The sequence below is a fragment of the Anoplopoma fimbria genome, chromosome 18, assembly GCF_027596085.1.
Source record: "Anoplopoma fimbria isolate UVic2021 breed Golden Eagle Sablefish chromosome 18, Afim_UVic_2022, whole genome shotgun sequence".
NCBI classification, from domain to species: Eukaryota; Metazoa; Chordata; class Actinopteri; order Perciformes; family Anoplopomatidae; genus Anoplopoma; species Anoplopoma fimbria.
Window position 1 is genome coordinate 1,819,730 of NC_072466.1, and position 23,111 is coordinate 1,842,840.

General features: G+C 39.0%; 1 protein-coding gene across 1 annotated transcript in view; it reads left to right on the forward strand.

Annotated features, from left to right (window-relative positions):
* col12a1b (collagen, type XII, alpha 1b) overlaps window positions 1-23,111 on the forward strand; it is a 123,389-nt gene that overhangs the window by 95,483 nt on the left and 4,795 nt on the right. The window contains 15 exon segments of the mRNA XM_054617961.1: window positions 140-282; window positions 1,582-1,691; window positions 7,108-7,266; window positions 8,538-8,615; window positions 13,512-13,598; window positions 16,414-16,467; window positions 16,809-16,904; window positions 18,439-18,492; window positions 20,103-20,156; window positions 20,264-20,317; window positions 20,575-20,646; window positions 20,736-20,771; window positions 21,519-21,585; window positions 21,665-21,850; window positions 22,061-22,129. Coding sequence (XP_054473936.1) covers window positions 140-282; window positions 1,582-1,691; window positions 7,108-7,266; window positions 8,538-8,615; window positions 13,512-13,598; window positions 16,414-16,467; window positions 16,809-16,904; window positions 18,439-18,492; window positions 20,103-20,156; window positions 20,264-20,317; window positions 20,575-20,646; window positions 20,736-20,771; window positions 21,519-21,585; window positions 21,665-21,850; window positions 22,061-22,129 — 1,319 coding nt within the window.

The following is a 23,111-nucleotide window of genomic DNA, read 5'->3' on the forward strand; positions in this document are numbered from 1 at the left end:
GTAGTGGAGAAGTAAAAAGTTGCAGAACTACTAGTAAAGTACGAGTACTGTGAATTTGTACTCTTAAGTACTTGACTTTCTGGAGTAGAGAAGATGTTTTTTTTTCTAACCCATCGTCTCTTCTTTTGCTCCTGAACAGAGAGATTCATCCCGACGGTCTTCCTCACTCCTACACCATCATCCTCATGATCCGCCTGCTGCCCGACTCGCCCAGCAAGGCCTTCGACATCTGGCAGGTGTCAGACAAAGACCACAAGCCAGAGACCGGAGTCACCCTGGACCGTGAGTATATGTGTGTGTGTGTGTGTGTGTGTGTGTGTGTGTGTGTGTGTGTGTGTGTGTGTGTGTGTGTGTGTGTGTGTGTGTGTGTGTGTGTGTGTGTGTGTGTGTGGACCAGCTGTGTCCGTTCATGGAGAGAATAGAGTTGTGTGTAACGACCGACTCCTAGAGAGTCTGCTGTCGTGGTCTGGGGCTCAGCTGGCTCTCGTAAAAGTCGTGGTTTCAGACCTTCAGCTGGACTCCCTGCAGGGCTTCTGATGGAAGTCCTCCAGAGACGGGTCGCTCTGGTTCTTGAGTAACAACCATTGGAGGAAGTTTTGGTTTAGATCAACAATCTGCATCATTAAAAGAACAGTTTGACGTTTTGTGAAGTGTGTTTTCTCCTGTGTCTTTGTGCTAAGCTAAGCTAACGGGCTCCAGCTTCAGATGAAATGCACAAATATGAGTGTCTCATCCAGAAAATTAACTTCACATCATCCCAGACTTTAGCTATAAAGCTTGGAACTAGAGCTGATGAGATATATCACCAGATCTAGTGCTAATATGACGTATGATAATAAATAACTTTGATTTACTGCAGTCGTGTTTCTCCCGTGTTGAACCTCGCTGTCACTGTTTTCTTTTCTGTTGTGCATGAAACTCTGCAAGGCTGCAAAGTGCACCACTAGTCTGGTTTGTGTACAAACACAGAGGAAGAGACCGTAAAAGGCCGTGTGTCTCTGCTTCTTCAGTTTAGAACATTTAAAAAAACCTTTCTCTTTGCAAAATCCCCAAACTTCACCACAGGATCATCATCGTAGAGCTGATCCTGCAGAATCACATGTAAACGTATGTAGTTATATAAAAGTAAAAAGAGGATATCTCAGTCACAAACCCTAAAAGGACTTTTTGCATAAATTGACATGTGACTGGCTGATGAGAATTGCAGGTTAGTTATAAACTGTGTTTACTTCAATTATGTAAATCTAAATATGTGCTCACATATTGAGAATTTAGTCATGTAAGAATTTGGCAGGTCATTGTGTGGTTTTATTAAGTCAGAGATGCAGGTTTCTTGTTTTTAATTCGCTAACTGGAAGAATCAGTCAACCTTTTGATGTCTTAACTTGTTTTCTCTGCAATTCTGACATGAAAACAGATGTTTTTATGTTATTTGCATAATAACATTTGACTCAGGAGTTTGTTTGCAGCAGAATTTGAATAATAATTTAGTGAATGAGGCAACAAACTCTCTGACTTTTGACCTCAGTGTTCATATGAATAAGATCATCATGTTTCATCTCTCTCCGTCTCTCTGCTCAGCCTCCAAACAGACTGTGTCCTTCTACAACAAAGACCAGCGCGGTGAGACCCAGAGAGTCACGTTCGACAACGACCGAGTGAAGAGAATCTTCCACGGAAGCTTCCACAAGGTAAAAAAAACCCACAAAGTGTTGAGATTAACTTCATGGTGGAGGAGAGAAGCTCAGACAGCGAGTTCGTCTGGGTATTTTGGGTTCCAGTCAAACAGAACGAAGCTTTTTTGACGGTCATCAATCGAATCGCTCCGCTTTGTTCTCTCTGACGTCCAGAAGGTCGTACAGATACTGCCGATGCCTGAGAGTCCAAATGTGCTGTAGATTAGAGTCGGAGAGCAGCTACAGACGTGTTCCTGAAGACTCATGCTGAGATTAGACCAACAGATGGTCCTCTGCAGAATGTAATAATAAAAGAAAACAGCGCAGATACCTGAAGCTGCTTCTTATATCCATTGATCACAGCCAGATCAAACTGTCCAATGAGGAGGCAGCGATCAATAGACTCATGTTGAACTGGTTTAGGGATCCAGGCGGAGTAGAAGCGATGAACTATAATGACTTTCACTTTTATTTATGCAGACTTTAAGAGTTGAGAGACTCACATTCCAGTTTGTTCCCTTCATGTAATCATCGTTTCATATGAGACCTCTGCAGGATTAGTTTACAGATATATTCTAGAATATAAATTCAAACCAAACTAGAACTATGAAGGTTATTTGACGACAAATAATCTGGTTTTAAAAATATTTCAAAGCGACTAAAAGTCACCATCCAGCTGACAGAAAAAAATGTCCATCCATTAAGCATTTGATTTGATTTTTGATGAGACTCATTTACTTAAAAGGTAATTAGGGTTTCTTTTTTCAACCCTTTCCTTATTTCCTCATGTTTTTGTGTCAAATTGATTAATGGAGACAACTCCTCAACGTCAATGTACGTCCAGTAAAAGTTCTTGTTTTTTAAACTGACAGGCTCAGATTGTTGTTATAAATGTACGACAGAGAAATAAAACCTTTTTTCTGTGTCTTAACGAAGTCTCGCTGAAGGAGAAGTCTCGTTCTGAAATCTTGTGACACATCCTCATTATCTAGATATTCAGGCATGACACTGAAAATCTTTTACAGAACAAAAAGCTTCTCTTTCTGTTTTCCAACATAACAAACTCTGACAACATCAGCTCTCCTCTTTCCAACTCTCCCTTACCGTTGTCTTCTGGCAACAAGTCACATGACACAATAACTAAGAGATGTTTTATTTTTCTGTAGTTTCTTTCCATAATCCATGAAAATAATGACACTTGAGTCTGTTAGCGCTAACAATAAGCTCTTTTAGTGGACGTACATTGACGGAAAGGCGTTTCCCCGTTACAGCCAGTTTAACAGCTGACATCTGCAGTGTTCTGCTTCAACACTGGACCAGTTTAAAACACTGTTGTATTGGATAAATATGGTCCAATTAGGCTCCAAATGTCTCAAAGGTTGCCTACAAAATAAGGCTCCCGATGGTTCGATCCTTGAAATTTTTCTTTTAAATTCAGGGAGCCGCCATGTTTCCTCTGCCGTCTGTCTGTAGTTTTTAAAGACTTGAAATTTAACTTTTTGCAGAGAGAGTCTTGGCCAAAATGGCAGCGTGGCTTTACGACGCCATGCTCCACAGAGCCAACACAAGAAACACAAACTGCGGTCGCTGCACCGGCAGTAAAAGCAAGCTTCCAGAGAGAACTCCTCTTTGGTCTGATGTGGATCAGAGAGAGGCTCTGGATCCGTTTCCTATCAGGGAGGATGTGTTTGAATCTGTGGTGCAGATAGACGTTCTGCTGCAGCACAAGGATCCATAAGCTCCTCTGAAGCTGCAAAAAAAAGAATGCTCTTCAGTCTCTGCTGGGACGCTCGCCTGGAAAATACTGGGTCACTGTTATTAAAGGGTTACATCAGAGCCAGCAGGAAGGAGCTGCTCCTCCTCCTCCTCCATCGGTTCGGCTCAGGAAGGTTTGTGAGGAGCAGGCACTCGGTCGGGCCTCTTGGTAGCCAACCACTGCTCAGTGGTTTCACCTCCCAGCATGCCTCTCTGTCAGCGGGACGTTACTCTGGAGGAGCTTTAATAAAAGAGTAGTCTCACTGTCTGTGATTATGGTTTCTTACCTGCTGTGCTCTGGTGACAGCTGATCTCTGGGCAGTTTCAGACATAATTTGTTTTTGACGTAGAATACATTTTTCTTTCTTCCCTCAGACAGAAAAACTGAAGTCAGAGATGTTTGTGTAACTTTTTAAACCCAGATGGGATTACAATTAATTCAGTCAGCTCCAAGTTTAATCTTTCCGATCTCCGGAGACAAAGAGAAACTGATGCAGGATCGATTCCTCGAGGGCGAAATTCCTCCTTTATTTCCTTCCCTCCACGCGGAGGTCAGAGGTCACCGTAAAGCAGCTAGCTGTCTGGAGATCAGCGTCAAGCTCACGGACGCATTATGAAGCTTTGATTGCTTTTGCTCTCTGGATGTTTCTGTCTCCTCGAAGCCTCTGGCATTAATAAAGATGACTGGACTCGAGAGTGGTTTTGTAAATTTAAAGATTTAGAGGCCTGTCAGGTGGAGGAGCTGAGTGGGACCTTTTGAACTTAACTGTCAGAAAGAAACATGATTTGGAAAGTCAGTTTAAACCTCATGTTTGGGTTTGTTGTCGTGGCAGATTTGTTTAAAGACGTTGAGGTCCGCCACGTCAACGAGTCTGACTTCGTTAATCCTGTTTTTCCCCTCGGAACGGATTGGATCGGTGAAATCCTCCCCCAGATGTGTTGTCAGACTCGTTGATACCTGAAGGTTTCTGAGCGTCTCAGTGGTCGATGGGAGGAAAGAAGGATTAAAGTAAAGCTCGGTATTAACTACCAGCCGTCACACCAACGACAGAGAAACAGATAAACGGTTACTATCAGTGGAGACTCAGAGAGCAACAACAGCAAAACAGAGACGCTCTGACTGATGGGAACATCTTTGTGACTTTTGATTTATAAGAAGATTCAGAAAGTATTTGTGATATTTATTGTATTTGTTTTTGTTTAAAGGTATGTTTCTAATCATAAAGTGCACTGAAGTCTGTGCAAGAAGCAGGTGGAGGTGGATGTTCAGGTCAAACAAACACAGGACTTTCACCCAGGAGACGCTGGGTCAATATTGACTGATGTAAACTGAACTTAAAAAGCATACTTAACCAAACATGATCATTTTAAGCGAGACCATGAACTTTTATCAAACCTCACCAAGTATAGTGTTTTGTTTCAATTCATAACATAAATCACATATTACATAAAAGTATGTTTCCCTCAAACGTAACTGAGAACGCATTTAGTTGTGTGGGAACATAAGTTTGTAGTTGACATTGTTGCTTATTATGACAAACATCATTATGCTTTTACTGTTTTTTTTATATATTCTTATTCTCAACAAATTCCATAAAAAGACCTAAAACCAACAAGGTGTTAGTCCGTCGACTAAAAGCTTTTATTTTGGCAGATCTGAATACAACGATAATATCAACGAAAGAAAGAGATTCAAATGAGACCAGTATGAATTTGTATTTCATCATTTTCCTCTAAATCTCAGAGGATTTTAAGGAGTTAAGAATCTTTTTTTGACACAGACCTGATCACATTTAAATATTGGCAGATTTAGTGCGACAGTATCAGCGTTGCTGTTCTAAACTCTTAGACGAGTGTTAAAAGTTAAAAGAACCCTCTGACTTCTTAAACAAGCTGCAGAGCATCAGATTAGAGCGTAACAGGAAACGACGCCGAGCTTCTCTCTTGGACGTCTCAGTAGTTTCCGTGAGCGACGGACTGGACGACCACGAGAACTCGCTCTGACTCGAGTTGTTTTAGAGGCTTCACCGCAGAGTGACATCATGAGGAGATGTGGCGAGGAGAGATGTGAGTGAGGAGGAATGCATTGTGGGTTATTCTGTGTATATAAACAGCACACTGCTGCGTCGGTTTATTTCACTGTTTGGAGTTGAAGCTGCGTAAGAAGCCGTCTAATGAGATGAGAAGGAAGGAATGTCGGGAGATTTTGGTGCCCAAAAATGTGAAGCTTTTCCAGCTGAAGCAGAGTTTTTTGTGGAATCTTTGAGAAGTGGCTACTGACCTTTTTTTAGAAGATCAAGTGTCGGCATGACGGGATGAATCCACAGAGAAGGGTTCTCACAATCTGCTGTTCGTCAGCAGTTCAGTGAACTTTCATTCACAGAAAGTCGTAAATCTTTACTATATAAGTGGAACGTTTTCTCTGCAAACATTTCTGCAGTTACCAAGAACCAGTTCCATATCAGAGCCAGAATGTAAAGTCTGTAATCCTCACTGCTGGCTTCCCTTTCTGTGTACGGTAACATGAGGTCGGAGCCTGAAACAATGAACTTGACACATGTGAATCTATTGTTGTTGCCGCGATTGTCTGAAAATGATTTAGCTTTTTATTGATTTAGAATGAGCTTGAATGTCTGCCTGTGAAACAATCCAGTTGTTCACATCGTCTCTCAACTCCAAAGACGAACAGCCGATGGGTTCATTCTTTACCAAGATCTGACTTTTAAAAAAGTGCATTTTTTGGTGCACTTTCTGTGGGGAAGTCGTGTTGAATGATTCCACAGACAAAGTACTATTAGATTTTATTTCATAATTTAAAAAAAAACAGGATAAAGGACAGAGAGTCAGACAAATAACATTAAATCTTATTGACACTTTTTACAAAAAAACCACTTTAAATAGAAGTTTGGTTTTATTTCATCTGGTACAATAGGAAACAAAAGGATGCAGAAGCTCATAATATAATTAAAGGTCATTAAGTGAAGCCTTCTGTCTGCTGCTTGAACTCTGATCCTCCAACTGATATCTGACTGTTGTTGGTTGGATGTGATGGTGTTGATATGAAGGCGTTATACTGATTTAAATATGGGACAAAAGCAGCACTGATCAATTATTTGTATCAGCACATATTCTGAATTTAGCGTATTGATTTAGGACAGAAACATGTCGTAATGTTGCGTCTATCTGCGTCTTGCAAATTTCCCCGCTGCGGGACTAATAAAGGATTATCTTATCTTATCTTATCTTATACTCTGCTATAAAGCAACCTTTTAAGGGCTCTGTTTACCTGATAACATAATGATAAAAGCTGCAGAGAGAATCAGCAACATGAGATGCATCATGTTATTGTAAATTCCCAGATTGCTCGTATTAACAAGAAAGGAGTTCAAAGCACCGTATGAATTTCTATAAAGATGAGCATTTGATCCAAACTTTAGTGTCCTTGAATCAGCTCTGGTTGATGGAGCAGCGTTTCCTCTGAATGAACAGAAGAAGCTCTCGTACATTCCTGCCGTGTTTCACTAAACAGACCTTCAGCGGAGACGAAGGAGCGCCTCACACTCAACGTAACATAATAATTTACAGGCCAATCCGGATAAAAACCAGACACAGGACTTGGTCGTAGAGCAAAGAATATATGCCAATAAAACCTCTTCTTCTTTTTCTTTCTCTACAGCTCCACATCCTGGTTTCATCCACCGGCGTCAAACTCAACATCGACTGCCAAGAAGTGGCCGAGGAGGCGTTGAAGGAGGCCGGAAACACGTCCAGCGACGGGTACCAGGTTCTGGGAAAGATGTCGAAGTCCATCGGCTCCAAAGGAGAATCAGCCACCGTAAGTGAGCTCTGATGCTGCAAAGAGAGGAGAGATGCAACTCTGAATTTAAATGTATTCTATTGTAATTCTTTTAGTATTTGAATGATGTCTCAAAGTCCAGAGGAAGATCATGTTTGTCAGTCTGCAAATCAGATTTCAACGGAGCAAAAACCACAAAAGCTAAACTGTTGTAGTGAGAAAGAATCACACATGTGGTTTATAGCAAATAAATAATTAAAGCAAACACATTTGAATCAAAAGTTACAAAAACATAATGTCAGAAATGCTTAGAAGAAATTTCTCCAGTGTGATTCAGCCTGTTTTCAAAGCCTCATGGGAGCTGAAGTTTTTCAAAATAACGGTGTTAAGTTTTATAGGTTTACGAGGTGTTTATACATAACAATCCAGTACAAATGTATAAACTAATTTATCTCAGAGAATGGAGAAGAAAACTCAGAAATCAGATACAGAGATTTCAAAAAAGCACGTTTTATAGTAAAATGCTACGACGGCATATAAAAGCTATTGTAGGCTGAGCCGAGCGGTGTAATATTCAGATATTATAAAATGTACCTTTACAATAAAATATAAAAAACACACATATTTATGAGAAGAGAATGGGATAATCTCTGAGATTAAAGTGGTAAATTCATCAGAGAAAAAATCACAAATTCACTTTAAAAAGAGATTATAAAGTCATACATTTGAAATATATATATATATATATTTTTTTTTTTTTTTAATTATTATTATTTTTCACTTCACTTTGATCTCAGAGAAAATGTAAGTTTTAACGACTGCAATCTTTAGTTTTTTCTCTGAATGTAAACCTCCTTATAGTCCTCCGTTAATCATTATTTCTTACCTACTATGGCCCTCATATGCCGTCTTAATATAACATTTATCATACTGTATCGTTTCTACTTCATGTTTCTGATAAAAACATTTAAATTAGCCTTTTATTGTTATGACAACATTTTTTGATTTACACTTGATTTAAATGAACTCTTGAACACTTGATTCTGTCGTAGCGTCCTTGAACTCCTCACACATCTCTCTGTCACATCAGTTCATGTTTGATACTGAACGTTTCATAACATAAGCTTTTATTTTGGCGGGAAACGTGACTGAATCCTGTATTGACATGAATTAGAATGAACATTGAGATAAGATAAGTGTCGTCAGTGCTTTATGTTGAACAGGAGACGTTTCCTGTCTTTTCTCGACTGTCTCTCTGTTTGACCACAACACCGTTTCCATGGTTCCCTTTCTTATCTTCTTTTCCACAGTTCCAGCTCCAGATGTTCGACATTGTGTGCAGCTTGGGCTGGACCAGCAGGGACAGATGTTGTGACCTCCCGTCTATGGTAAGAGAAACACAGACACACGTTCTAACTGAACTTTTATATATTTACTTTAACCTGCAGCCAGCAGATAATCAACGCGTTGTGAGCAGCATCTCCTCTGCTGTTCTAGTCTATTTACATTACAGCAATATACCGACAGGTGATGAAGGCTTTGGCCTCCAGACTGAAGATTTCCTTCCCTGATATCATTTTATTGAATTATTGGCAAAATTAAGAGTTTGTGTGTTTTTCAAGGTCTGATTAGACAAATGCTTCCAATGCAGATGTTGTATTCTGAGAGTGAAGGAAAGGACTTTGATTGTGGTTGTAGTTATGTACGTGTTATATAATAAGAGCTAATTAAAGTTGAAATAAATAAATAAAATGTATGAGTCAGGGGAGGAGTAATATTCTGAGAAAAAACAGAATTTACTAGAAAATAACATTTAGAAATCAATAAAAATGTATAAACACTTTGCTGATGAGCAACCTCACCACATAACAGAGGCCACAGTTATACACTGCACACAATAAAAGAACACAGAAACAAAAAGATAGAAAACACGTTTATGGTCCTTTCAGGACCTTCAGCTCGCTCAAAGGACGTCCGTCAGAGGATTCATCTGATTACACATCCACTAAATAAAACGTACAACAGGTCTAAAGTATAATGAACAATGATGTCAGCATTATGTTCATACAAGAACACAAAAAATAAACATGAAAGAAAATGCACATACATATATGTATATATGTATCTTTGAGGACCTTTATTTAAAAACACGACATTATGAGTCTGAAAGTGGAGAGAAAAGGCCCAGAGTTCAGGGTTGATATATTACATTTATGATTATATTCTATTTAGGTAAATGAAAGAACTCTCAATAACAAAACTGGAACCAGTAGATATGTTTTTTAGTTTCCAAATGTGTTTTTCATAGTTTCTTTTCTGGCAAATTTGTGACTTTAATCTAAGATATTTTCTTTGTTTTTTCTAGTAAATTCTGTGTTTTTTCTTCAAATATTACCCCTCCCCGACTCAGTCATTTATCTTTTAGTTTTTTAACCTACAAAGTCCTTTCCTTCACTTTCAGGTTATTAAACGTGTACATTTGAAGCATTTGTCTAATCAGAACTCGAAAAACACACAAAGTCTGCTAAATTTTGCCAATAATTCTGTGTTTTGCCGTCTGTGGTTTGATGAGGATGATCCAAAATTTGCGAAGAAAAGCAATGTGGTTCTTCTTATAGAAATCTTTTTCTCATAACATTGTGACTTTAATGTCAGAACATTTCTGAGTTTCTTTCCTGTAAATTTATTACTTCATATTCTCAGAGAATATTCTGGTTTTTCTCATAGATTTTATGAAATATTACCTCCCTCCTCTGACTCCATACTTATTCTTTTTTTTTTTACCTAAAATCACCTTAACACACTGTCCTACTGAAAGTCTGCTTTAAATCCAGAACAACCACTCACATCTGCTTTCTTCCTGTTTGTTTGAACATCTGTGGAGCATCTTGTCGAGTCGATTCATCGTATAGGAAACTATCAGCACACCTGGTTTTCCTCAGAAGTGTTTCTTTTTTTTGGTAGAAAGCATCGAGCGTTTGGGACGATGCACAAACAGTTTAATGATGCTCATTTAGGTGCAAAAGTAATCACAGCGTCACGACAGTTAAAAAGCAGATGATGTGTTCCGTCCTGCAGCTGCAGCTCCAAACTGCTCTCGGTGTTTCAGATCAAACGCTGAATAATCAGAATCAGGAGTTTCTGGAATCAAAGGGAAGAATAAAAAACGTGTCTATGATAAGAAGCAGTGAGAGACAGCTGATGAAAGTACAAGAGAACGTGAGATATAATACAAGACATGATGTTGAACCTGTTTAGATTTATTCAGCAGAAAGAATCATATGGATTTCCTCAAAAAAATTGATTTCTTTACAATCTCAGTGTTATTTTTTTTGCCAACTTTCCTGTCTGTTACAGTAACATTTACTTTGCCTAACTTCAATACTTAGACAAACAAATAAGAAAAATTCAGTTTAACCCAAATATCTTCACCACTTGCATAACAATAAAGGCAAAAATAAACAACCTGCTGTTACAAGTAAAAGTAAAAAAAGTATTCATGAGGCAGCAGAATGGTTCCTGTCATTAATTCTACCCTATCATATAAAAATAATATATTATTCTTGTTATTAATAACAAAAACCTATACTTTATATACCTTTGTTTCCTATTTGGACGTTCAACCCTTACATATTTATCATTTTAGAAACTAGTTTTCTGTGTTTTAATTTGAATTAAAAGTAATTAAAGCTGTCAGATAACTGTAGTGCAGAAATGATCACAATATGTCCCTTTGAAATATAGTGAATTAAAAGTATAAAGTAGCATGAAAACTTAAGATTTGTACATAAGTATATGTACTCAGTTGAATTCCACTTATTCCTATGAACACATGAGTTAACAGGATTCACTTATCATCTGCAGCTTTAACACAAAGAATAAAGAATAGATTAAAGACTTTATAATCTATAAAGTTCTCTTCTGGAGTTTCTTGAGGTCGTGCTGTAGCTGCAGAGAGAGGAACATTTGTTTGCGTAGTTAAATATCTGGGCATCAGCAGCTTGGACACGGTGAGATTATTTAAAACACAGCTCAGAATCAGGCCGTTGTTCGGCGTCTGGACTCTTCTGGACTTTCTCACTTCGGTCCCAGCAGAGATCTCCAGAGACGCCGTAACAAAAACGAGCTTTGTCTGCAGGTCGGCCGTCCAAAGGATTTTTGAAATGGATTCAACGGGTGGATTATTATTTAAATTGTTGCAGAGCAAAGACAGCTGCTTGATTGTGCTCCTCTGCTGACAATTATTAAAAGATCCAAACTGAAGCATCAGTGGGGAAATGTACGGCGTGGAAGTGAACGCCTCTCAGGAGACGATACAACAACAAGAGGGTTTTTAGACTTTTAGTATCCTGAAAACAAGAAGTATTAAAAAACCAGAAAACACAAACTTTAACATCATTAAATTCACATTTCTGTATGTCACATTCTGTGAAATCATCGTAGGAGATTTGAGACTAATCTCTGAATGATCAGTTATATTTTTGTTGTTAAAGTTGTTAAGAATGAAGACTACATTTCCTAGAAACACCACGTTTCAGAACAACAAAGCTAAAGGAAAAATGTGCTTTTTTAAACTTCCTCCAAATGAAACTGAAAGTGGCCTAAAATAAACAGTAAACACACGTAAAAATCAAGAACAAGCTAAATATGATTTCTTCATTTTTCATCATCTAAGTGCAGACTAAATCCACTCGTTCTGTTCTTACCTTTCACAATAAAAGCCCTAGACATATACACTGTGGCTGTTCATCAGAGGGGATTCGAATTCACTTAAAGCATTTCTCTAAAAGGAAACTCAATAAAATAGTTTTCAGTAAGTTTAACCTTTAGTTTACCTCAGACAGACTGACAGACTCTGATCTGGGTCGATAGGATTCTGGTAGTCCTTCCTAAATCTGCTCAAACCTTTTATTGAAAAAGTCTTGCAACTGTAAAAAATCTGCATCGCTGCAGATGGGAATAGTTTAAATGCAAATTATTAGCAGGAGGATACTTTTTTTGTCGTTTACTGTCACATCCCAGAGTGTAAAGGCCTTTAGTGTCTTCATAAACTCCACCAAAGAGGTTCTGTTTGTCAGCAGGATTACCAAAAAAACTACTGACCCCATTTACACTAAACTTGGTGGTAGTGTATGTTAAGGGACCAAGAAGCTGAATTTTGGATCAGATCCAAAATCACAGACATGATTCACTTATCATTCATCACGTTTGTTAACATTGAGAGATCTGGACGGCCTTGGCGGAGGTCTGTGCTCTCTGAGAGCCCTTCTAGTTGATTAATTGAATGTTTAATTTTTTATAAAGTCTGAAAGTGGAGAGAAAAGGCCCAGAGTTCAGGGTTGATATATTACATTTATGATTATATTCTATTTAGGTAAATGAAAGAACTCTCAATAACAAAACTGGAACCAGTAAATACTTTACATTACACCCTAAGAGAAGACTTCAACAGTTGATCGATTGTTAAAATCATTGACCTTTATGATGTTAACATGAGCCGGTGTGTTCTGCATGTTGTACTCTAGCTGGTTTATGAAAGAGAAAGGTCAGAGCAGCAGTCGCATTGTGAGAATTTGGTCCTAAAATTAGGATTCATAGCTTTAAATCATCCGTCAGTGTCTCTCAATAACATCAGAACAACAGTTTATGATTAATAACCAAAGATTTCATCAGCTTTAATCTGGAACTTTTCAGCTGCCATCTATTGATGTGAAAGAGTCAGATTTAGTAGTTATCCGTCTGTTAACTGATGTTGTAATTATGATTATTATCTGTCTAACTTTATTAAAGTCTCCGTCTCTTTCTGCTACAGCATCCTTGAGAGTGGTTCATCTGGGACTTTTGAGTTCTCAGATTCCACAACTGTCTCTTTGAGGTTTTTTTCTTTAACATTTCAACATCAGGCTGAAACATTAGAACACAAAATGTCCGATCTCTCCGTCTGCTGCTGTCACTTTGCCCACTGATCTGTTTTCCAGAAAATCAACCTTGGCTCTGGTCTTTGTCTTGTGCAGGAGTCGAACCTGCAGAAACGTTAAACTAAACTTGTTTCCCTCCGGAGCGACGAGCAGACTTTTGTTTTTGAAGGCTTTGGATCTGCCTGACACTTTTTTTCCCGAACGCTCACACTCAGTTTTTGTCTGTGTTTACGTTCTGAACCGTGAAGGCACGAATCATCTGCTGCTAATGAAGCGACGCCGACTCTCTCAGACTCTCTGAAGGTATTCATGTTCCTGTTCTGTTTCTGACTGTCGGGCTTTTCTGTGTTTTTCTTTCTTCAACAGAGAGACGAGCTGAAGTGTCCGTCTCTTCCAAACTCCTGCAGCTGTACGTCGGCGGGCACCGGGCCGTCGGGGCCTCAGGGACCAGTGGTAAGAGTCACCGTCAAAAACATACAAATATGATGTTTACAGACACTTTGAGTTAATACAGTTTAGACTTTCTGCTACTAAACTTCTTCATCTTTTCCACCACTCCAAAATCGTCTCCTAGAAACCATCTTCCTACACTAAATGGTTTTCGCCAAACACTTTTTGAAGGAAACGTAATTTCTGTCTGGATTTTGTTCACTTGCAATCTTGTCTCCAATCCAGAAAGAGTTTTGTCTTCACTACACACTCAGTCTTAGGTGGTTTTGAAGAACATGTGTTGTTAAATTTAGACAATTAGGTTTAAAACTCTACTCAAACAAAGAATCTTCTCATGTTGATGTCAAGAGAGCAAATCAGCATGTTCCCTAAAATGTTGAATTACTCCTTTACCAGTGGTAGGAGTCACCGGACACAGTCAGGACGAAAACATACAAATATGATCTATAACTGATATTTACAGACACTTTGAGTTTAAACAGTTTAGACTTTCTGCTACTAAACTTCTACATCTTTTCCACCACTCCAAATTCGTCTAGATACCATCACCGTGCACTAAATGGTTTTCGCCAAACACGTTTTGAAAGAAACAAAATTTCTGTCTGGATTTTGTTCACTATCAACCTTTCCTCCAATCCAGAAAGAGTTTTGTCTGAACTACACACCAATTTTAGATAGATTTTGCAGGACATGTGTTGGTAAATTTAGGCAACAAAACGACTTAGTTAAAGTTAAAAAGTTTACTCAAAGAAAGAATCTTTTCATCTAAATGTCTGCAAGAAAAATGAATCAGCATGTTCCCCAAAATGTTGAATTACTCCTTTAACAGAGGTAGTAGTAGTGTTTGTTGTAGCTGTTAAAGTAGAGCTGAACGTCTGGAACTAGTATCAGTAGAAGTACTACTGGCACGACTATCAGTACTTGTATTTTGAGTCGGTGTTTTAATGTCACTCTGTAATCTGATACAATTACTAGCTACCTGTTCAAAAATGTAGTTTAGTAACAGAATCCAAGTATCATAGTATTAAAGAAACGTTACTTCTGGATTACCTCAATAACAAATAAAGACAAGAGAAAAGAACAATCCATAAGATGACTGTTTAAACTTAACACACATTTATTGTGTAACACAACAGAATGTAACCTGAGAAAAGAAAATGAGGAAACACAGATGTTCAGCTTTAAAAAAGTGTATTTAGAGAAAAAAGTACATTAGTTAAGACAGCTGTTAATGTTTCTTTAGATCAGATGTCTAATACTTTCCCTTTTCTGCTTTAAATACTAAATAACGGCCAAATTTCCACCTAGTGAAAGAGTTTTTTCCACCAACGTTTGAGGCCGATGTGTCCATATGATCACACGTTTTTTTATTTTATACAGTTAACCTGCTTTTAATTCCCATTTTTACTAAATATATCTGATTACATTGATTTTTTCTTTAACTGTAACTGTATACCATGTAATCCGTTAGAAGTATTATCAGTTTTAAAAGTATAGAAGCAGAGTTCATTCTTGATATTAGAATAATCTTAAAACAGTACTAAAGAACCAAAAAATATCGTCTTATTTTACGTTCATATTCTTCTTCCTTGTCAAAACCCAGCTCCCACAATGCAACTCGACCTCCGACAGCCAGGTTTAAGATTGGGGTTTGTTTTTCTAGCAGAAGGATTCTTATGCTTTTAGTCTTCACTTATCTCTAATGTGAGGGATCAAACCTCCGGCAGGTTTAATGGAGCATGTCTCCACTGAGGTAGTACTACGTATACGTCAGTACAATCTCTCCCCTGGCTGGTTATTTATGAGTATTTATACACTGTAGGTTGAATGTGGAGAATTACTCCCCCTGAAGCACATTAACCCTGAGAAACTTCTTTTACAAAACCTCATAAAGTCTTTTAAGAGAGGAGAAGTAGAGCAGGATGGAGGACGACCTCTACATGACTCTGATGGAAAGATATAGACTAGACTGGTCTTATTCTCATATATTATTTAATATAAATTGGTCTTTTTAAGAGATATAAAGACAATAAGACACATTATCTCCATCCTTACTTTTGTTACAGTCTCGTACTTAAAACGTAAGTTTCAATATAAGATTAATAAACATGTTAAAGGTTTATTCTTACATAATTGATGGGATCCTGCATGGAAACATATTCTCTTTTTATTCTTTTGGATGCTATAAATGAACGCTTTTCACAAAACTCTTTTTTGGGGATCAACTTTTAAATGACTTTGTCACATAAACATTGTTGTACACAAGTTACCACAGATGGGGATTTATGCAAATACTAACAGTATTTAACAGGAACTATATACACATCATCATAGCCATGAAAAGAAAAGAAAATAATAAAAAATATTACATACTTAAATCCACAAGCAAGCAAACAAACAAACAGATAAATAAAATAAAAAACCCTATGGACAAAAGATATTCTTACATTCTAACAAAGTGTCACATTATATCTGTGTGAGAAAATGTGGGTTCGTAAGAGAAAAGCTAATTCTTGATTCCTTCATGATTTCATCCATGCTTCGATTTCCTGAACACTCGATAACTTTCCTCCCTGCAAACGTAAATAGATCACTTCACAGAATGAACAAGAATCTTTGAACTCTTCTGTCAGTGTTTACCGCTCTGCATGGTCTCACTCTGAAGACTTCTGTCCTCTTACATGGACAGCGAGGCCCTCAGGAGCTGCACCGACCCTTTACCTGAACATATAAGAACAAGTGTTTACTTCCTGTTCTGAGTCTTGCCCTCATGTCTCGTCTTTGTTGTGCTAACGTGACTAATGTTCTTCCTCTTCAGGGAGCCCCCGGCAGCAAAGGCCCCCGAGGTGAAAGAGGAGAGGCCGGTCCTGTTGTGAGTACCTTTAAAATAAAAATAAAACTTTATTTAATCATCACTAAAGAAGAAACATACCACAGTCTGTTCTGAGCTCAGCTATCAGCCCCGCAATGTAAACGAAAAAGATTGTTTAAAGCACGAGAGCTTTGAAGACAGCGAACGCATCTGATTCCACTTATCCAATGAGTGTTCTCCTCCCCGGTATGAAGGGGAGGCTCGATTCGTTGACCGGCGCAGCAGCATTCCTCTTCTCCACGGATTGTTAAAGTCTTATAATCAAACTGGGTTCAGAGAAACACATTCCTCCTCGCGTTTAAACGTTTTCATATCTGACTCTTCTTGTTTTATTCCATCAGGGGCCGATGGGCCCTCGTGGAGATAACGGACCACCGGGGCCCATGGGTCTGCCCGGCCCTCAAGGACCCAGCGGCCTGTCGATTCCTGGAGAAGCTGTGAGTCTAAACACACACACACAGACACACACACACACTCCCCAGGATGCAGCTAAACATAAATCCCAGCATGCCTCAGCGCTGCAGAGTGGGGATTATTAAGCCATTTGTTATGAGGAGAATTTACAGACGGGAGTCTCCGTGGCAGAGATTCACATTCCTTCATGTCTGAGGGAGAGACGGATACGGAGAAGAACCTGAGAGCTCAGAGAAGGTTCTGATTCACAGCTAGGATTTTCTATCTGACGTCAAGTCGAACTGAATCATTCCCTCGTTCTCTCACATGAGGAAGACTTCTGTCCTCAAGCATTTAACAGCTGTAGCTACAGATGGAGATTGATTTGGGAGAAAAGGTGTAGATATTTATAGGAAGAGATTTGGAATAATGTAAATAAGAAGCGGACGGAGTCGTAGTGACATCACTCGTAAAGCATCCCCTGCTTTATGGTCTGTTTGACTCTAAATGGAGCAGCATTTACTTAGATTAGGTGGATGAGTTGTCACATGACAGATATGGGCTTGTAACGTTTCTTTTACAGTCTTCTGATTGAAAGAAGAAGTCTTCTGTTTATTTATCTGGATCTCTTTTAGTCTACAGCGAGCCTCTCAAGAGACCATACTGCTTTTTGAGCGGAAGTTTGAAGAAAGATCACAATGACGATTACATTCATCCAGATGTGAGAAGAAACTAAATCTTCTCCAGCAGCTGGAAAGATCTCTTTACTCCATATTCAGCAAGCTACGAGTGCTATCAGAAGTGATCAAGTCTCCTCTTGCAGAAGTGTTTTCAAAATGAATTTGACATCTGTTCATTAACCAGCCACATGTCCTGTATGTTGAGAAGTTCGAAATTTGAATCCAGCTTCAGATCTGGTGTTAACATCGGGTGTAAATCCGGTCTGAACATGTGTTCTGATCCGATCCATGTGTTGTGCACATATTAACATCATAGTAATGCATTTATGTATACAGTAAAGAATCTCACAACAACCTTATGAAGAGAAACAACAATGAAAATAAATCTGCACCATAAAAACATGAAGCCCAAAACATAAAAGTTCACTGATTAAAAATAATAAATAAAACATGTTGGAAACATAGAACCTGCATTAATAAAAGGCATAATAAAATTATGAATAATAATAAAGGAGATCCAGATGCAGATCACATGTTGATATCAGTTGTTAATTGGGCCAAAACATGTTTAACATCTGGATTCATAATGCATGTAAATACAGCTACCATAAATAATAATAGTAAACTTCATTAAAGAAAGTAAAGCCTCTCAAAACAATGCTCTATCTGCAGCTAAACAATTAAAAGATGAAATAAAACTTCAAATCTGCATTAATAAAAGACGGTTAAAGGCATAAAATAAAGGAGATCCAGATCACATGTTGCTATCAAGTGTAAACGGGTTATTATGGGATGGAAAGTGACGATGGATCACTATATTTAAACATCACATCTTCATCTCTTCATGAGAGTGTCTTCTGAATGTCATGTGACTGATCTTCATGTTTCTTGTCTTCAGGGTCGCGCCGGACCGAAGGGAGAACCCGGTGACTCGGGTTTACCAGGACAGAAAGTAAGTGCAGCTCTGGATGATAAAAGAAATAAAGAGGATTTAGACAGGAAGTGAGGAGGATTCACAGAGTGACTGTGAGACGGATCTCCAGCTGAGGAGGATTCACAGCAGACAGAGGGAGGTTTTCTGAGTTTCTCTTTTAAATGAAGTCTCTGCAGAGAACGAGCCAAGAAGGAGTCGCCTGATTAACGACGCTGGTTTATTGCTGATCTTAATGCAAGCTGTTTTATCAAACTGAAACACCAGGAGACTGATATATCTAGAGACGGACATCAGGTCTCGTTTTGAATTCTTCCTCTTATGTGGAAGTTTTTATTCATTAAAGTCTTATTCATGCACACGGCAGAATCACTCAGAAGAGATGATGAAGACGGAATGATCACAAAATACCTTTAATGAATCATATCTTTAGTGAAAAGTTAAAACATTGTTTCTGAGGAGGTTAATGTTCAGTTTGAGATCAGCTCGTGTTCAGGTTTAGATGCAGTTGAGCTCATGAGAAGGTAAAAGATCTCTAAACCTTTTCAGTTTCAGTGTTTTCTGTCTCTTTAAAGTAAACCTGTTTAAATCACATTCAGACACTGATTGTCTGCCGTGACCTGCGTTGACCTCTGTTGACCTCCGTTGACCTCTGTCGGCCTCCGTTGAAGTGGAGTTTGTTTACTTCTTGAAGCTTTGACCCTTCAGAGTTTTGCTTCAGAGTGGATTTTAAAAGAATCCTCCCTTTAGAGCGGAGAGAATCTGTTCGACTTTTTTAACAATCTATTAGTGAAAAACTTCAGCTTATAAAGTCACATGACTCCTTCTGAAGGTCTCATAAAAATGAGTTTGAACCTCTGAGAAAATTCAAAATACAAGAATATTATTTTAAGTGTTTAGTTCTCCTGAATCTCTAGAACAATCCACTCAAGAATGATTCTGTTTATATGGATAATAAACATGAATATTCCACTTATATTGCTGTTTACATGCAGCTTTGGAGCCTCAGATTAACGCTCAACGCCCCCAATGACGATTCATTGTGTTTAAAAGTAGAAGTGTTTCTCTCTCTCTTCTTCACACCTCTACTGCAGCCTGTAAACTGTCGGCTGAAACACAGAGCTGAGCTTAAAGAGTGAAGAAAAAACACATTTATTCTGAAGGTCCAAAGAATGATCCTAAAGCCTGAATATCATCAATATCACAGACGTGTTTTAATCTGAAAAATGCTCCTTTCAGAATAAAACCCCATTCTGATTATCCACTCAGAATACTACGTGTTATATTCACAAGTTGAAGTATATTGTAGTATTCAGCATTTTGAGGTTACCTCCACGTGGCTGCAGGTGAGCGCGTCGGATCAGGCGCTGCATCAACGTGTGTTTAATGACTTCCAGACCGGGCGGGTTCTGGTTCATAACGGCCAATAAAACAGATCTGGAATAAATTAAGTTCCCTGTAAATCTAAAGCCGAGGCATCAAAGACCGGAGAGGACCGGTTATAAAAGTAGTGAGCAGCAAAAAATAAAAGGATTTAGTGATGGATGAGGTGAGACAAACCGGTTCTAATGTTCCATCGGAGCGCAGATGACCCGTTCAGTTCTGAAGTTCTTCCTTTCTGTGTTTTTCAGGGTTCTACGGGTCCTCGTGGTTCTTCTGGCCCCATCGGACCAGCTGGAGTCCGGGTGAGTACATACGGGGGGCTGGGTTTTTTTATTAAAGGGGGGTCCATTAATCCTTTAAACGTGAACGGTACCGGTTCAGGTTCTCAGTCTGGATCTTGTTCTTCCAGGGCCCTCAAGGAAAGGATGGATCGTCCGGACCCAGAGGCCCCACAGGGCCCATGGTGAGAGTTTTAATGGTTTATGACTCACGTAAGGACACAAAAAAGTGCCTTGCTCAAAGACAAACAGGCGCCTGTAGAGAGCTGAAACATCTAACACATTTAAAAGATTGAACTCCAGTTTTCTGATCACACAGAAGATTCTTTTGGAGATTTTTAAAGTTTAACATTCCAGAAGAAGCCTTTTTATTGGTTCATGTGATAACAACACGCCCTTTCTGTTCTCTAACCCTCTGGTTCTCCTCTTTGTCTCCTTGCAGGGACCTCCAGGTTCTCCTGGATCAACGGGCGGTGCAGGAAAACCAGGAAACCCCGGAGACTCTGGAACTCCTGTAAGAGTCCTCGTTGTCATGGCGACTTTGTTCGACCAGTTTAAATGGTTTTTTTTTCTGACGACTAAATCTGGTTCTCTGTTTTTTAGGGTTCTCTCGGTCCAAAGGGAGACAAGGGAGAGAGAGTGAGTACATCTGAATTTATATAATCTAATCTCAGCTATTTAATCTGAATTTAACTAATATGTCTTTAGAAGTTAAAAAAGTTAAAACATTTTAGGAAGATGCAAGAAAACATCTTTCAAATACCTCTTAGCATTTAGAACATGTTGTTCCTTGTGCAGTCATCTAGAGATGATTCCATTAAAGAAAATATGATTTACGACTCAGAATTAAACTAACTTAGTTGGTAGGACAAAAGGTTCTTGGTTTACTCAGAGGATCACAGCACAATGCAGCGTGGTACAAAAGCTAAGAACCATCACATTTTAATAAAAAATCTTTATTTAATTAAAGAGCTTCTGAGCTTTGTTTTTCATGCAAGTACTCATGGGAAATGTAGTTCACAATTGCAGTTCTCAACACACAAGAAGCTCCACAGATGGATCAATACAATAAAGAAGTCAGGACATCTAAACATAATGGAAACACATGTAGAAGTGATTAAAAGGAAGTTAACAAAAACCTTTAAAGTAAACCTGAGATAACGTTTTTGCATGTTCTCCCCGTGTCAGGGTGGGTTCTCTCTGGGTTCTCCGGGTTCCTCTTACAGTCCAAACACACGTTAATGAGGTTAACTGAAGACTCTAAATTGCCCGTAGATGTGGATGAATCTCAATGTGTCAGCAGAGATCAGCTGAACAGGTCTAGAGGTTTAAGGTGGTGGGTGATGGTATGAAACCTCGTGCTGACTCCGTCCTCTCTGTCCTCAGGGCGACTTTGCTCCTCAGAACATGATGCGATCGATTGCCAGGCAGGTCTGCGAGCAGCTGGTCAGCGGTGAGTTTGTCAATCTTTGTTGTTTTTTGGTGATGTTTCAGGAGTTCTGACTCTAAACTCTGCCGCTCTTTCGTTCCAGCACAAATGTCTCGCGTCGACACGCTGCTGAACCAGATCCCCAACGGCATGTACCGCAGCAACAACCCGGGTCCTCCAGGGCCCCCGGGGACCAACGGCAGGCAGGGACCCCGCGGAGAGCCCGGCAGCACGGGAAGGAACGGATTCCCAGGAACTCCAGGATCACCGGGCCAGACGGGAGAGCGAGGTACGACGCTGTCAGTCTTAAAAAGAGAGGGAGGTGTTTTTATCATGAAATGATTCATAAAATAACAAGAGAGTGATTATTTATTTAAAAAGAACTCTGCAACAATCTGCTTTTTTAAATCTTTTTTATAGCTAAATCAAATGTTCCAGTTATTAATCAATAACTTTAACAGTCATATAAACAGTATCTGATCCTGTGTGTTGCCTTCAGGTCCTGCAGGAGAGAAAGGCGAACGAGGATCTTCAGTAGTCGGACAGAAAGGACCGAGAGGACCCGCTGGTACGTCTCTAACTCTCTATGTATCATCTGCTCTGCATCCACCTGCTGAAAGAAGTTTGATTTCACTCAGGAAAAAATAACTCATTCAAACAGAGAGAACTTAATATTAAGGCTGATAGATTCATGTTTCAAAAACACGACCAACTGGAAAACATTATGAAAAGAAGTCTTTTCTTTTCAATGTTTGGCTGCCAACTCTCAGATGTCAGAGCTTCCCTGAATGCACCATCAGGAGGAGTTTCTCAAACAGAACAAATCCTTTGACATAAAGCAGCAGAAGAGAGTAGCTTCTGGAAAATCTGATTCCAGAAAGGATCAGTGCTAACATGAAGTAAATGTAGTTAGTGGGATAAAAAAACACATTTCTGACGTGTTTCCAATAGTGCAACCACAAAAATCTGCTCCAAATAATGATTATTATAATTACAATTGAACCAACAACAGGTAAAAACCCAAAGATACCCTGGTGTTTCAGAGAAAAATGCAAAAGTTGAGCCAACTAAAAACCCAAATACTGATTATTGTCCCGGACCAGATAATCAGACTAACGGTCTGAAAGCTCATTTAAACAAATTGTGAGCTTGTAAGGTTAAGAGTCAGTATTAAATATATATATATATATATATATATATATATATATATATATATATATATATACACATCTACATATCGATATTTGAACCAAACTTCTCTAGCTGAAGAACTTTTTGGAAAAGCTTCCCAACAAAACCTCTAAATCTGCAGCTCGTCCTGCAAAAACCAGCTCAAACATCAACCACACAGTCATGTCAGTCTGAAGCTAACACGGTGGCGTTGTGGAAACAGAGAGTGAAAAGGTCCTGGAACAGGAGGAAATCATTCAGTCACCACACATGCTGAAGACGAGGAGGAGGAGGAGGAGGAGGAGGAGGAGGAGGAGGAGGAGACGGACAGCAGGGAAACTTTCCAAAGCGGCTCTGTCCGAGTCTAGACAAAACGCAGA